This window comes from Solanum tuberosum, unplaced genomic scaffold (genome assembly GCF_000226075.1).
Source record: "Solanum tuberosum cultivar DM 1-3 516 R44 unplaced genomic scaffold, SolTub_3.0 scf00042, whole genome shotgun sequence".
Classification (NCBI taxonomy): Eukaryota; Viridiplantae; Streptophyta; class Magnoliopsida; order Solanales; family Solanaceae; genus Solanum; species Solanum tuberosum.
This window is the reverse complement of record NW_006238967.1, coordinates 2397558-2410413: the sequence shown is the minus strand read 5'-3', so window position 1 is coordinate 2410413 and position 12856 is coordinate 2397558. Positions and strand designations below refer to the sequence as shown.

Below are 12856 nucleotides of genomic sequence, written 5' to 3'. Positions count from 1 at the left end.
GTTAATTTTTACTAATGCAAGTGTTGATGCTCGTCGATATGATTATGCACGTCTCTGCAAGGTATGTAGCACCCTTGGCGAATATGTCACATATCAATGGCTTGGTTGCTTCTTTGGTCATGTTCTCTCCTTTCGAGTATTCAACTGCTGTTACATTCGCTACACACTTTATGGGTGCCAAAGCTTACATTACTAATGTATTTGGAAAGAGCTTCTTTGCACTCGAGGGCTTTGGTTACGAGCAGACCATCTTTTATATTGTTTCCAGATTAGTGGTTGTTGCAGGAAGTATAAAAGATCACATACTATATTTTATCAACATTTCTCATTTTGTTTTGGTTGTTTCCAAATTGGTTTTTGTTGCAAGAAGTATACAAGATCACATACTATATTATACGGACATTGCACAGTTTGTTTTGGCTACAATTGGTAAGGAGTGCACTACTAACATTGTTCTTGATTCAAACCTTGAGGACAAGGTTCTTATTGAGGACGGGAGTATTGTTATGAATCAACCCCGGCCCGACAGGAACTTTGACGTCACAAAATCAGTTATTAGGACAAAAAGGTATATTTGGGATCCAGGCCCAATTAGCAACTAATTTAAAAGGAAGAGAAGTTAGAAAGAGAGGTTATGCGTATTATGAAGAAACCTTATGTTCCTCTCATCTTCTTTCTAGAGTCTTAACTTCTCATCCTCATTCTTATCTCTATCTTTAGTTATTTTATGTTTCAGTACTGCTCTTTGTAATTCAAGTGTTGTTATTGTAATTTGGCTATCTTATTATATAATGTTTGAATATTTATGTTAAGAATTTGAGTTTGTTTCACTATCTAACCCATATACATACACTTAATATACTAAGAAGAATCAAAGTAAAAGAGTAACCTGAAGAACTCGTGACTTTCCTTCGTTCAATACCGCTTCTGTTATTCTTCTCTTTCTTTTTTTTCTTTTCTAAATAAAATTTAGAAATTTTATGAATACCCACCAACTAATTAATAACCGTAGTTATATAAATAGTTCACTAATTCTCATTTAAAATTTACAGGAAGAGTCGAAATAGTTTTAGTACTCAAATGATCTAACAGGTCGTTACACTGATGTCAGGTCTTGCAAATAGTTTCATGTATATATTTTTGTTGATTTTTATTTTTTTTCTCATTGTTTTATGGCTCTTGCTCCTTATTATTATCTTTCGTGTGATAGCTCGTTGCTTCTAGTTTCGGGCTATATATTAGGCTTACATACTACTGGGATGTAATATGTGCAATCATGACCTGAGAAATTGAGTCGACATTTCAGAACCTTGCTATTCATATATTTGGCTCATTACCTGATAAATTTTTTTGATGTCTGAAGTTATTTTTAAATTGTAAAAATAAAATTATAATAGGTAGGCTAGCAAGAATTGCCCTAACCTTCACTAAAGATAACCTTGTTACCCCCTTTGTTTCCCTTCTTATTTACCTATTGTTGTTTGTTTGATGTTATGATTAATCAAATGAAATTCATATCTAGAAGTCAAGGTATTATGGAGGAATCATTTTTTTTGAGAAAGCTACTTGGAAAGCTAAGGAGGATATGAAGAAAAGATATCTACATCTCTTTACTTCTGGAGAAATTCCAGAGAAAGGTAATAACTTTTTGTAAAACACTCTTTAAATTGATATGCTAGAGTGATCTCATTTGAGGACGAATGTTTCCAAGGGGGATATATTGTAACACCTCGGTTTTAGACAGACCTAAATCTAGAAAGAAATAAATTGGAAATAGCTAAATTGAGGTTTGTTTAAGATACTCTTAAATCGTGAGTTTTTGGTCAACTTCAAACAATCATAACTTTCAGCACAGAATGAGTTAGGTGGCCCATGAGATATGAAATCGAAGGTTGTTGAGTCCTCTTTTCAACTCTGCCGAGTTCGCTAAATTCCAAGTTCGAATGAGGGAGATATACTTGTTTGAGTTCAGCCTGTCCAATTAAAGAAATTCATCCGAATTAAGAAGGGGTAGTTTGGTCTTTTCCTTACACCCACTAGCCTAGCTAATTTTTGTTAATCTATTAGGGTTCTAAAATGATTGAAATCAATTTTATTCCTTCTTAAACACGCTTAGGGATTTTGAGAGGAGTTCAAGAGGAGAAGAGAAGAACGTTTAAGATTCTTGCGAGCTTTGAGGATTTTTCCCAAGAATTTGATTCTTTCGAGGTATGTAGGCTTTCACAGTGATGGGTTAGTTCACCCTCACGCCAATCATGATTTTCCTTATTGAATTGATCCAGGTGATTTCGTGTATTGCGTTCTTGATGAGTTTTCTTGATATTTGTTTTTCATTCGTTATTACTGGAGTTTGATGAGTTCTTGAGGCGAGGGTTTTGAGTTTGAGGATTGTTCTTGATGTAAATTGAGTGGGTTTTCAATGAACTTTGTTGGGTTTAGGAATCTAAACGAGTTTGGGGGTAAATCATTAGATTCTAGATGAGTTAGGCCTTGAATTGAAGCAAGAATATTTGTCAAAATCTGAATAGAAGGTTGGGGCATCGCTCCTGCATAGCATTCTAGCTAATGTTCAGTAGTTTGGGGCTTGGTGTACCGCGCCACTCAGTGCGCCCCAAATTATCGTCAGTAGTTTTGGGGCTGGCGTCCTGCGCCACTCAATGCGCCAGGTCTCCTACCCTTCCGTCCTTTTTTCTGTGTGTGTTTTCTCGAATCATACCTATGTTCTCTACTTGATATCCACATGTAAAATCTTCATTAATCCTTGAGAGATCATGCATATCTTAATCATAACTCTTAAATCTTCATTTCAAATGCAAGTAAAGATTAAGAGTAAAGTTCGAGGATTTCCTTTTGAGTCATTTGAGAAGTCTTTTACAATCTTTTAAAACTTGTTTAAAGACTTGAGTACTTGAGCATAAGGATGAGAAGAGTTGAGTTCATGTTTCCAAAATGAATATAAGGGAACTAAGTATTCTCGAGTGTAAATGTTTTACATTTAAAAACGAGAGGAAACCTTGATTTCCAATGAGTTCATGAGGACTTTTTGAGCATAATCTCTTTTAAGAGAACCTTTTCAGTAATAAACTCAAAGTTTGAGGATGAGGAAATGTTTTTAAACATATGAGCATGAGTTATATTATTGTGAGTAGTATTGAGCACCGATATGGGGACAAGTTTAGACAACTCACAGTCCTCATGATAAACCATGTATGCCAATATGGGTAAAGGGTCATACTTTTTAGACGATTCCTTATTGCTTTTAAACATAGCTTAGTGGATCCACTTAGTTGAGAATGTCTTATATTCCAGCAAGGTATAGGACAGTTCTGGCAGTGTGGGCGAGACGTTGTATCATCACATAGCTCATAGTGATGGTTGTCAGTTAGAGAATCTCTCAAATAAGAGTAAAAGAGTTTATTGTTGTATTTTTAAATACATTGAGATATTATCTACTGTTTTACAAGCTTTCTTTATACTGCATCTTTATTGTTGCTTTTATATTGAATTAAGTTGAGTATTTCTAAGTTCAGTTGAGTTGAGATGAGGTGAGTATGTTTTTATTTTTAATCAATTCAAGCTTATGTATGTGCTTTAGAGTTTCCCTTTCATGCTCGTGCATTCAATATGTTGACAACATTTGGCCTGCATCTTTTTATGATACAGATACAAGTATTCAGGGTCATCAACAGGCGCTCCGTTGATACCACTTGCAGTCCCAGTTAGCTTTGGTGAGCCTCCTTGCTTCTAGAGGATTTCCACTTTTATTTCCAGTCTTGTTAAGATGTTGTGGGTCTTGTCCGACGTCTATCACAGTTATTAGAGGCTTCATAGACAGTAGTGTTTTGAAGAGTCTTTTCCATTTTTATTGTTAATGTTTAAAACTTGAGTTGCCTTCTTATGGCTAGTTGAATATTTTTAAATATTCTGAGTTATGTATTTTGAGACATTTGAGTTAAATCTTTGCATTTGAGTTCCTATGTTGTTGAGTAAGTCTTCCGCTGAGTATTGAGTCAGCCAGGGGTTCGCTTGGGAACCAACAATGGTTCTCGAGTGCTAGTCACTTCAGGGTGTAGGCTCGGGGCGTGGCACTATTTTAAGTGAATAATCTTCACTGATCATTTGGGTTCGTGTTTAGCATAGGCCATGGCCTATTTAGAAATAATAAGGAAAACTTTTAAAAATAACAAACATTAGGCACTCAATACCTATATTTTGCTTTATTACGAATAATAGCAAAATGTTGGGAGAGGAAGGAGGAGAAAGGCGAGCGATATTTGGAAGAGAGAGGAGAAAGTTTATTTATTTCGCAAATTTCGGAGAAAAAATGCAAATACAAATTGACTTGTATCAAAATAAATACATATTAAGAGGAGAGAGGCGAGCGAAATCAAGAGAGAGAGGAGAGAGGATTGCATTTTGTATTTTTGCATTGTATTACGTATTTATTTTATATCAATTGTATTCGAAATACAACGAATTATATTTTGTATATCTTGGCATTGTATTCTTTATTTATTTTGTATCAATTGTATTCGAAATACAATGAATACAATTATATTCATCCTCTCTTTGATTGGATACAAACACATTTGACAAAATGGATGAATACTTATTGTATTCGTATAAATACAAAGTACAGTTTTTCGAATACAATTGAAATAATATACAAAAGTCTCACATATATTAAATTTAATACAATTGATACATTAGGGGGGAGAGGGCAAGTGAGAGGGAGGGGAGAGAGATGAACACTTTGCTATACTAATAACATAATGTTCTTTCTTATAAAAAATTTCCCTCCGTTTCAAAAAGAATTTCCTAGTTTTCTTTTAGTTTGTTTAAAAAAGAATGACCCCTTTCCTTTTTTGGCAACACTTTAACTTCAACTTTCCACGCGACATAATTAAGGCCACAAGATTAAAGGACATTTTGGTACATTTGACATAACTTTAATTTAGAACCACAAGATTAAAAAGTCTTCTTTCTTTTCTTAAACTTCGTTCCAAGTCAAACTAGGTCATTCTTTTTTAAACGGATGGAGTACTATTTTTCATATATAAAGAGTCAATATCTTAAAACGTCACTGAACTGTGAAAAATTATCTAACAAAGTCACTGAACTTTGTTTTATATGAATAAAATCACTAAACTTTAGACTTTTTTCTTCAAAAATCATTCAACTACATTTATCATTTAAATAAATTTCACATGATAAACTAAATTATTTTTTATATATTTAATTATAAACCCACAGACAAATAAAATTATAGAATCTATTTATTTTTATGTCATATAATCATAAACCCGTAAGTAAACAAAATTATATATTTTTTCTATTTTTATACCGTGTATGTTTTTTCTCATTTTGCAAAACAAGTAGTAGTTACGTTTTTTTTTGGATTATGTCAGAAGCTCAAAGTTTCTGTCATATCAATCCCATTTGAAACACTTGTAGTCCTAATTTGTGTCTGACATAACCACAAAAAATTACAAAAATAATTCCAATATTTTGCTATGATTTCTAGTCTTTTTCTTCTTCTTTGATTCTGAACTTCAATAAAATACTCCTCCATAATTTTTAGAAGTCAATAAAGAAGTAGAAGAAACGGGAGACTCAACTTACCAGGGGAAATATGGTTTTACTATTAGATGAATTCAATTTATGGGTAGGTTGGATATAATAATAAAATAGATTCTAAAATTTTATTTATTTGTGGGTTCATATTAAATAGCATAAAAAAATAATTTAATTTATCATGTCAAATTATTTTAATGATAATTGTAGTTAAATGATTATTGAAGATAAAAGTCTTAAGTTGATTATTGATACAAAATAAAGTTTAATGACTTTACTATATAATTTATCATAGTTCAGTGACCTTTTAAAACAGGGAAAATGTTCAAATATGTAATTGAACTTTCAGAAAAAGTTCATTTATGTCATCTGCTCAAAGTTTAACTCATTTATGACATTGTTATTAAAGAAAAGGCTCATCAATGCCATTCTTTTTAACTCCGATTTTGCAAAATCACTTTTTACACCCCACACAAGGTTTAACATTTTTCAATTTAAATTTGGATCAAATGTACTCTTTTTGTTTGTTCTTCCTTAAGAACACCAAGAACACATAAACATAAACAACTCCCAAATTTTCAACATATTCAATTCTTCACGAAATCATCTCAAATTTCGGCTACATCATTAATTTCTTTTTTTAAAAAAATCAAAATTCTAAAATCATTTGTAGAGTTTAAAAAAATTACTTGTATTAAAACAAAATATTCCAAAAAAACAAAAATCAGTCAAATTTTCAAAAAATATTGCTTTGATTCATGTTTTTGTAGTTGTTTTTGACATTAGATCTCTGTTTCCTAGTGTTTTTTGAGTCTATGTTCAAAATTTTAAATGATTTAAAGTTGTGGAGAAAATTCTACCATTAAATAATGTTATAGTTTTAAAACTTTGAAGAAATTTCAAGTGAATCTTGTTGAGTTAGGTTGAATTCGCACTCAAAAGATGTTGAATTTTGATATCTAGCTTGAAGAGAAACTACTCTTGAAATTACGGCTCGTTACAATCCCTCTGTAACGAGCCGTAGCCCGTAGCCCGTAAGTGATCCTAAAAAGAGCCAACCCCACTTTTTATAAATAAAAAAATATAAAGTCAGAAAGAAGCAAAATACAGCTATTACTGCTTTAATTTTCGCTAAAATGAAAAACTCAAAAGTAAGAAGTTTGGCCACCAAAGATGTGATGCAGAGGACTATTCTTTTCTTAATCAAAGATTTTAAATTTGAGGTGTGATGTGAATATTAAAAAATTTTGATAATTGATGATTTTTTTCTTGAATAGAGTCTTACGCAATGTAAATTTCAATATAATTAAAATAATAATGCAAATATTGAAGATTGGAGAAAAAAAAAGTACTCGTTTTGTCATACTTTATATAATTTATTTTCATTTTTAATTGGTGTAAAAAAAGATAAATTTATATAGTATTAAGTAACAATTTAATTTTAAAATATTTATTTTATTTTAATAAAAATAATTTATAATCATACAAATTAATTCACAAATTTCAAACTTTTTTTTTTTCCTTAAATTTTGTCGACTTAACTCATACAAAATGAAACGACGGACGAAAGTTTAGTGGTGGGGCAGTGGTGCTGATTCTAAAGCTAATAATAGATAAGAGTTGAGAAACATTCTCAAATTGGATTTTTGCGAGAACACTGTGTTGCTACTGTGGCAGACAAAAATCAGAAAAAACAACTTATCTTTTTTATGGATCGATTTTTTTGTGTTGTATTTTTCTCTCAAAGTTTTACATCTTCACGTCATTTATAATGCTTTTCACACTGTATTTGCACTGTTGTAGCTCAAATAATTTCATTGTGCCGCATCAAAGCTAATTTGGAACCTTCTTGAGTGAGTTTTTTTTCTTTTTCTGAAGATTAATGAATAAAAATATTCCATTTCTTTTTTCTCATAATGCATGTTCAATCAGTTTTTGTTTGAATTTTCTGATTTTGGATAACTTTTCTGCACTATCATTATAGGTTTTGAAAATTTATCTTTAAATATTTGCTTTGTCATAAAATTTGATTAAATTTTGAACACATAATCTTCGGATATGTATATTGGAAATGACCTCTGTATAGGTAGGGTAAGTAACGTTTGTATATATTCTGTGGTGTCAGACTCCAAGATACACCAAGTATATTTTTGTTGTTGATTTTTAAATATTTTCAAATTCCCAAAAAATTAGTCTGAGTTGGGTTTTTGGGACTTTCACTCGTAGAACTCCAATTTTTTCTTTTAAGTAAAATGCATGTTCAAACACAATTTTAAATTTCAAAAAGTCAAATTTTCAAGTTTTAACTTCAAAATTTGTGACGAAAAAGGGAGTTTAGTGTTTTCCTTTTTGCCTTGTTATTAGTTTATATATATTTATGTTCCGCGTGAAAAATACTAGATTCAGTTGAAATCTGTAAGCAGTATATAAACTCTCACCCTCCAATGTCCTGTTATGTTTATCAAGATTCTATGTCTTAGAAATTTTACATTTGCCTATATGAAACACTTTTTTTTTTTGGGTGGTAGTGGTTGTTTGTTCATATTTGTGCATTTTTCCAGAATCAGTTGATGCTTTTTGTCTAAAAATTTGAGTGGTGCTCTTCAATTCATACCATTCTGATATGTGTCTTTGCTGTGACAGGTTTTTTTCTACTTGTTTTCTCAAAAAAAAAAACAAAGTTTGGTGAAGTTTATATATAAAGAATTAGTTAAAGGGCGGTGGTGTCAGTGGAGTGCAAGTGGGATTGCCTCTGATTTTCAAGAAACTATAACTAGCATTTAACAGATACAGAATCATCAAAGAAATCAATTTTTTTTTCTTGTTGAAGGCCTAAAAAAGCTCTGAATTTTAGATCAGAGGTGAAGAGAATTCGCGCCGGAAGATGAAGTATATGAAGCTTGGATCTAAGCCTGATCAGTTTCAGACTGAAGGAGATAGTATCAGGTGAATAATGAACTTAAATTTTGGTGAATGCTGTTGAGTTTCGTTGTTCTGCATATATTTCTTGTTTCTGCTTTAATATTGTGTTACTCGAGACGAGGGTCTTTCGAGACTACATTGGATTTGTTGTTGTTGTTATTTCTTATTTCTAGATGATTTTAAGTTTTATGCACTGATCGACAGGGTACTTTTTATATTACTATAGTGCTATGGTTGTTGAAACTTTTGTTGTGTTCATTTAAGTTAGTTTTTCCTCTCATATTACAAACACAGAAAAGCACATCATGCTGTAAAAGTTTGATGAAAAATGCTTTTGCGGTTATAGTTGCTTAAATCAATCTTCAACTGTTTGGTTGGGTAAAAATTTGAAATTCTAAGTTTGGCTGAGTTGCGGACTCTTCACTTTCGATGTTGCACCCGTGTCGGATTCTTCAAAAATATAATACTTTTGGAGAATCCGACACACACCTGTTGACATTTTGAGAGTCCGAACAACATAGGAGCTTAGTTGGTTTTGCAGGTGGCAATTGAAGATGAATATGAGTAGAATGTTAGCATGTTGGTTGGTAGAAGCACTGTGATATGGAGTAGCAATAGAAAAAGTTTCATAAATGGCTTACACACTTAGTAGATATCAAATGCTTTTCTTGAAACATAAGCTTTCGACAAATTTAGATCATCAAACATCAGAAGACGATTTTGTCAACAAAAATATATTCTTGAAAAATGTTGTTTTTCAAACTAGACTGGACCTTTAAGTTAATGTTTTCACATTTATTGGCCTTTACGGAAACTCCTATTGAAGATTTTCGATTACTTCTAACAATCAAAAGTAATAATTCGACCACTTCCCTTATCACACGAGAACTAACCTGGGCCATTGCCTTGTTCTTGGTTCCCCACCTCTTATCAAATATCACAACAGGCATATCTGGATCAAGATAGATAGAAGCCCTTTTGCTGCCTTTGATTTATAGTCTAATTTACGCTACTCTAAACTCTTGATGTGTTCTAACTCATTGCAATGATGTGTTTATGTTTGACTTGTATAACGTGTCTGAGCTCATTTATTTCACATTTTCAGTAAGTAAAAGAAAACAGTATATTTCTGGTTGTGTTCTTTTGAATTAATACCGTGTTGATCCAGTTGAAACCTGGATCAGAGAAAGTGTAGTAGTACCTTAAAGGTAAAGTAGTATATAGGTTTCTTTGCCTTCTCTGAACTAGGATCCAATACTTTGGAAAAAAGTGTTAGTAATACCAGGGAAGCGTTCTAATTGTGTTATCTCTTCTTCCACGCCTCCCCGAATGTACAACTAATGAAAATCACAGTGATGGTGTGCTGTTCAGGGACTTCTCCGATACATTTTTAGGCTGTAAATATGTTAGTAGCTTTACATACCGAGGAACTTATTACTTAAGGGTCATTTTCTCAAACTGGAAATGATAATAATGATTCAGGAAGGGAAACATACACCATCGTTACATGACAGAGAGTTAACAAACACACCCCTCTTTCTGTGTGTAAAATCTAGAATGAAGGAAAAGGAAAAGTATGCTACAAGAACTTAGATCATGTGGCGGTTACAATGCCCTTCATGAAAAGAAGACTTTTAACATTCATATATTTAGGATAGCTCCTTTGTTAGTTAGTAAACCTCCAGTTTTCAGTCTACGCATATCAACTTATATAGCATTTGTTGTTTCAAATATTTGCTTGTAGTTATTCATCTACGTTTCACATATGAAGAAATGATGTGGTAATTTGAGATTAATGGTAAAGTTTTCATTAGGCATATGATCTATGAACTTTATATTCAGGTATGTAGCAGCTGAATTGGCTACTGACATGGTTATCAATGTTGGAGATGTGAAATTTTACCTCCACAAGGTAAGTAACCTTTCTCATTCCATATTTGTCAGTTGTTTTCTGAATGAGAAATAGCAAATATACTAATAGAAGTACATTTTCTTCAGTTCCCCCTTCTGTTGAAGAGTTATCGCTTGCAGAAACTGATTGCTTGTACAAACGAGGAAAATAGTGATAAAATCAACATCCATGATATACCTGGTGGACCTGCTGCTTTTGAAGTATGCGCAAAGTTCTGTTATAATATGACAGTAACTTTGAATGCATATAATGTCGTTGCAGCTCGTTGTGCAGCAGAGTACTTGGAAATGTATGAGTCAGTTGAGAAGGGAAATCTTATCTACAAGATTGAAGTTTTTCTTACGTCTAGCATCTTCCGGAGCTGGAAAGACTCCATCATTGTTCTTCAGACCACAAAAGCTTTTCTTCCCTGGTCCGAGGAATTAAAAATCGTTAGTCATTGCCTGGAATCTGTAGCTTCTAAAGCTTCTGTAGACACCTCAAAGGTGGACTGGTCTTACACTTATAACCATAAAAAGCTTCCATCCGAAAACGGAAGTGATCTGCACTGTAACGCGGTGAGCTGGCAACAACTTGTTCCAATAGACTGGTGGGTTGAGGACCTTTGTGAGCTTCATATTGATTTGTATAAACGGGTCATAGTAACAATAAAATCAAAAGGAAGGATTTCTTCAGAAGCAATAGGTGAAGCATTGAAAGCATATGCCAACCGGAGGCTCCCGGGATTCAGCAAGGGCAGTATACAAGGAAGTGATCCTGAAAAGTATCGGTACATGGTTGATACGATTAGTTGGTTGTTGCCCAAAGAGAAGAACAGTGTTTCCTGCAGTTTCTTGATCAAATTGCTGCAAACATCTATTGCATTCGAATGTGGACAAACGACGAGAAGTGAACTGAAGAGGAGGATTGGCCTGCATATGGAAGATGCAACAGTAGGTGACTTACTAATTCGAGCTCCAGATAGTGAGACTATTATATTCGATATTGACATAGTACACGACCTCGTAGAGAATTTCATGTTGCATCAAAAGAGCAGTCAGATTGATAGTTCGGCAGATAATAGATTCCACGATATATGCCCCACGTTTGCATCAGATGCTTCCGAAGTAAAGATGGCTAGGGTAATCGATGGATACCTTGCTGAAGTTGCTAGAGATCCAAATCTACCACTATCGAAATTTATCAATCTTGCAGAATTGGTCTCTAGCTTCTCTAGACCTTCCCATGATGGAATTTACCGTGCTATTGACATGTATCTTAAGGTATCATCTTGTACTTCTCTTGTTTGAGTTGCAGTTTGTGTTCATGTAAGCTCGAGAGCCTCACTCTCAAGAGGGAAAATGCCAATATTATGTGAAGAATTTCTCGTCAAGGATCATGAATGATCATTATTTTGTTTTGACAGGAACATCCTGGGATAACCAAAAGCGAGAGGAAAAGAATTTGTAGGCTAATGGACTGCAGGAAGCTATCAGCTGAGGCCTGCATGCATGCTGTGCAGAATGAGCGCCTTCCTTTACGAGTAGTTGTACAAGTTCTGTTCTTTGAGCAACTCAGAGCCACAGCATCATCCGGTGGTGGCAGCACTCCTGACCTGACTAGATCGGTCAAGTCCTTGCTCCCGGTGGGATCTCAGAGGTGCTCCACATCTGCTACATCCAACATTGAGGACAATCCGGATGCTGTGCTCACAGCCAAGGAACTTAAAGCTCTGAAAGGTGAGCTTGCTGCTCTAAGATTGAGAGACAGAGGAGATAACAATTGTAGTAACTTGAATGACACAAAAACAAATGCTGCAACGGTTGACGATAGCAAAGTGAGGAGTTCAATCATGTCCAAAAAGATGCTCTCAAAACTATGGTCAAATAAAGAAAGACAAAGTGAGAATAGTAGCTCAGATACATCAGAAAGCCCATCATCTTCTAATGCAGGGGAAACAAAGTCTACCTCATGTAGAAGTGGGAGGCATTCCCTCTCTTAGTATTAGCTGAAAAGTAGCCACGAGCTCAAAACCGACCACAGACCAGTGCCCGATATTTAAGAGGAGAAGGGTAAAGGGACGTGTCCATTTGAGCCGTGTGCTCTCTGGGAGATTTCTCGTTCATATAAGAAAAAAACACAGCTGCAGAGTGAACATAGTTTCCCTCATCATGTAAAACTATTGCACTCCCTGTTGACTCTAGGCTAATCCACTTAGAGAAAGTACAGATTAGAGCAAAGGAAAGTTTTTGTAGAAGGAAACAAGTTCTATGGTAGCTTTCAAATTCTTTCCCTAAAAGTTTTCTTTCTCTGTTAATAAGTGGCTCCCATACTCCATTTGTATCATATTCTTGACAATAAAACTCTAGCTGTATATTCCCTTTTTGCTCTTTTGGTAACTCAACTTACAACCTTCGGATTCGGGTTGGAACTTGGAAGTGACGAGTGCTTACCATCCAAGCAACTTCC

General features: G+C 33.8%; 1 protein-coding gene across 3 annotated transcripts; it reads left to right on the top strand.

The window, feature by feature from the left end:
* The first annotated feature begins 7306 nt into the window (after positions 1 to 7306).
* Positions 7307 to 12772, top strand: LOC102587555 (BTB/POZ domain-containing protein NPY4-like). 3 transcript variants are annotated; one of them, XM_015306840.1, is made up of 5 exons: positions 7307 to 7427; positions 8429 to 8520; positions 10339 to 10408; positions 10495 to 11670; positions 11814 to 12389. In XM_015306840.1, the coding sequence occupies exons 2-5, from the start codon at positions 8459 to 8461 to the stop codon at positions 12387 to 12389; spliced, it is 1884 nt and encodes a 627-aa protein (XP_015162326.1). In that variant the 5' UTR covers positions 7307 to 7427; positions 8429 to 8458. The 3 variants fall into 3 exon arrangements, with proteins under 3 accessions (XP_015162326.1, XP_006343207.1, XP_006343206.1); XM_006343145.2 differs by having other exon boundaries at positions 8405 to 8520; XM_006343144.2 differs by lacking the exon at positions 7307 to 7427 and having other exon boundaries at positions 7753 to 8520; positions 11814 to 12772.
* The last annotated feature ends 84 nt before the right edge of the window (positions 12773 to 12856 follow it).

What these genes read in the sequence shown, in the direction of transcription:
- LOC102587555 (XM_006343144.2), top strand. Translation starts at nt 8,459, where the DNA reads ATGAAGTATATGAAGCTTGGATCTAAGCCTGATCAGTTTCAGACTGAA. An exon ending in ACTGAAGGAGATAGTATCAG is followed by an intron (nt 8,521 to 10,338) that starts GTGAATAATGAA and finishes CTTTATATTCAG; the next exon opens with GTATGTAGCAGCTGAATTGG. An exon ending in CTATTGACATGTATCTTAAG is followed by an intron (nt 11,671 to 11,813) that starts GTATCATCTTGT and finishes TTGTTTTGACAG; the next exon opens with GAACATCCTGGGATAACCAA.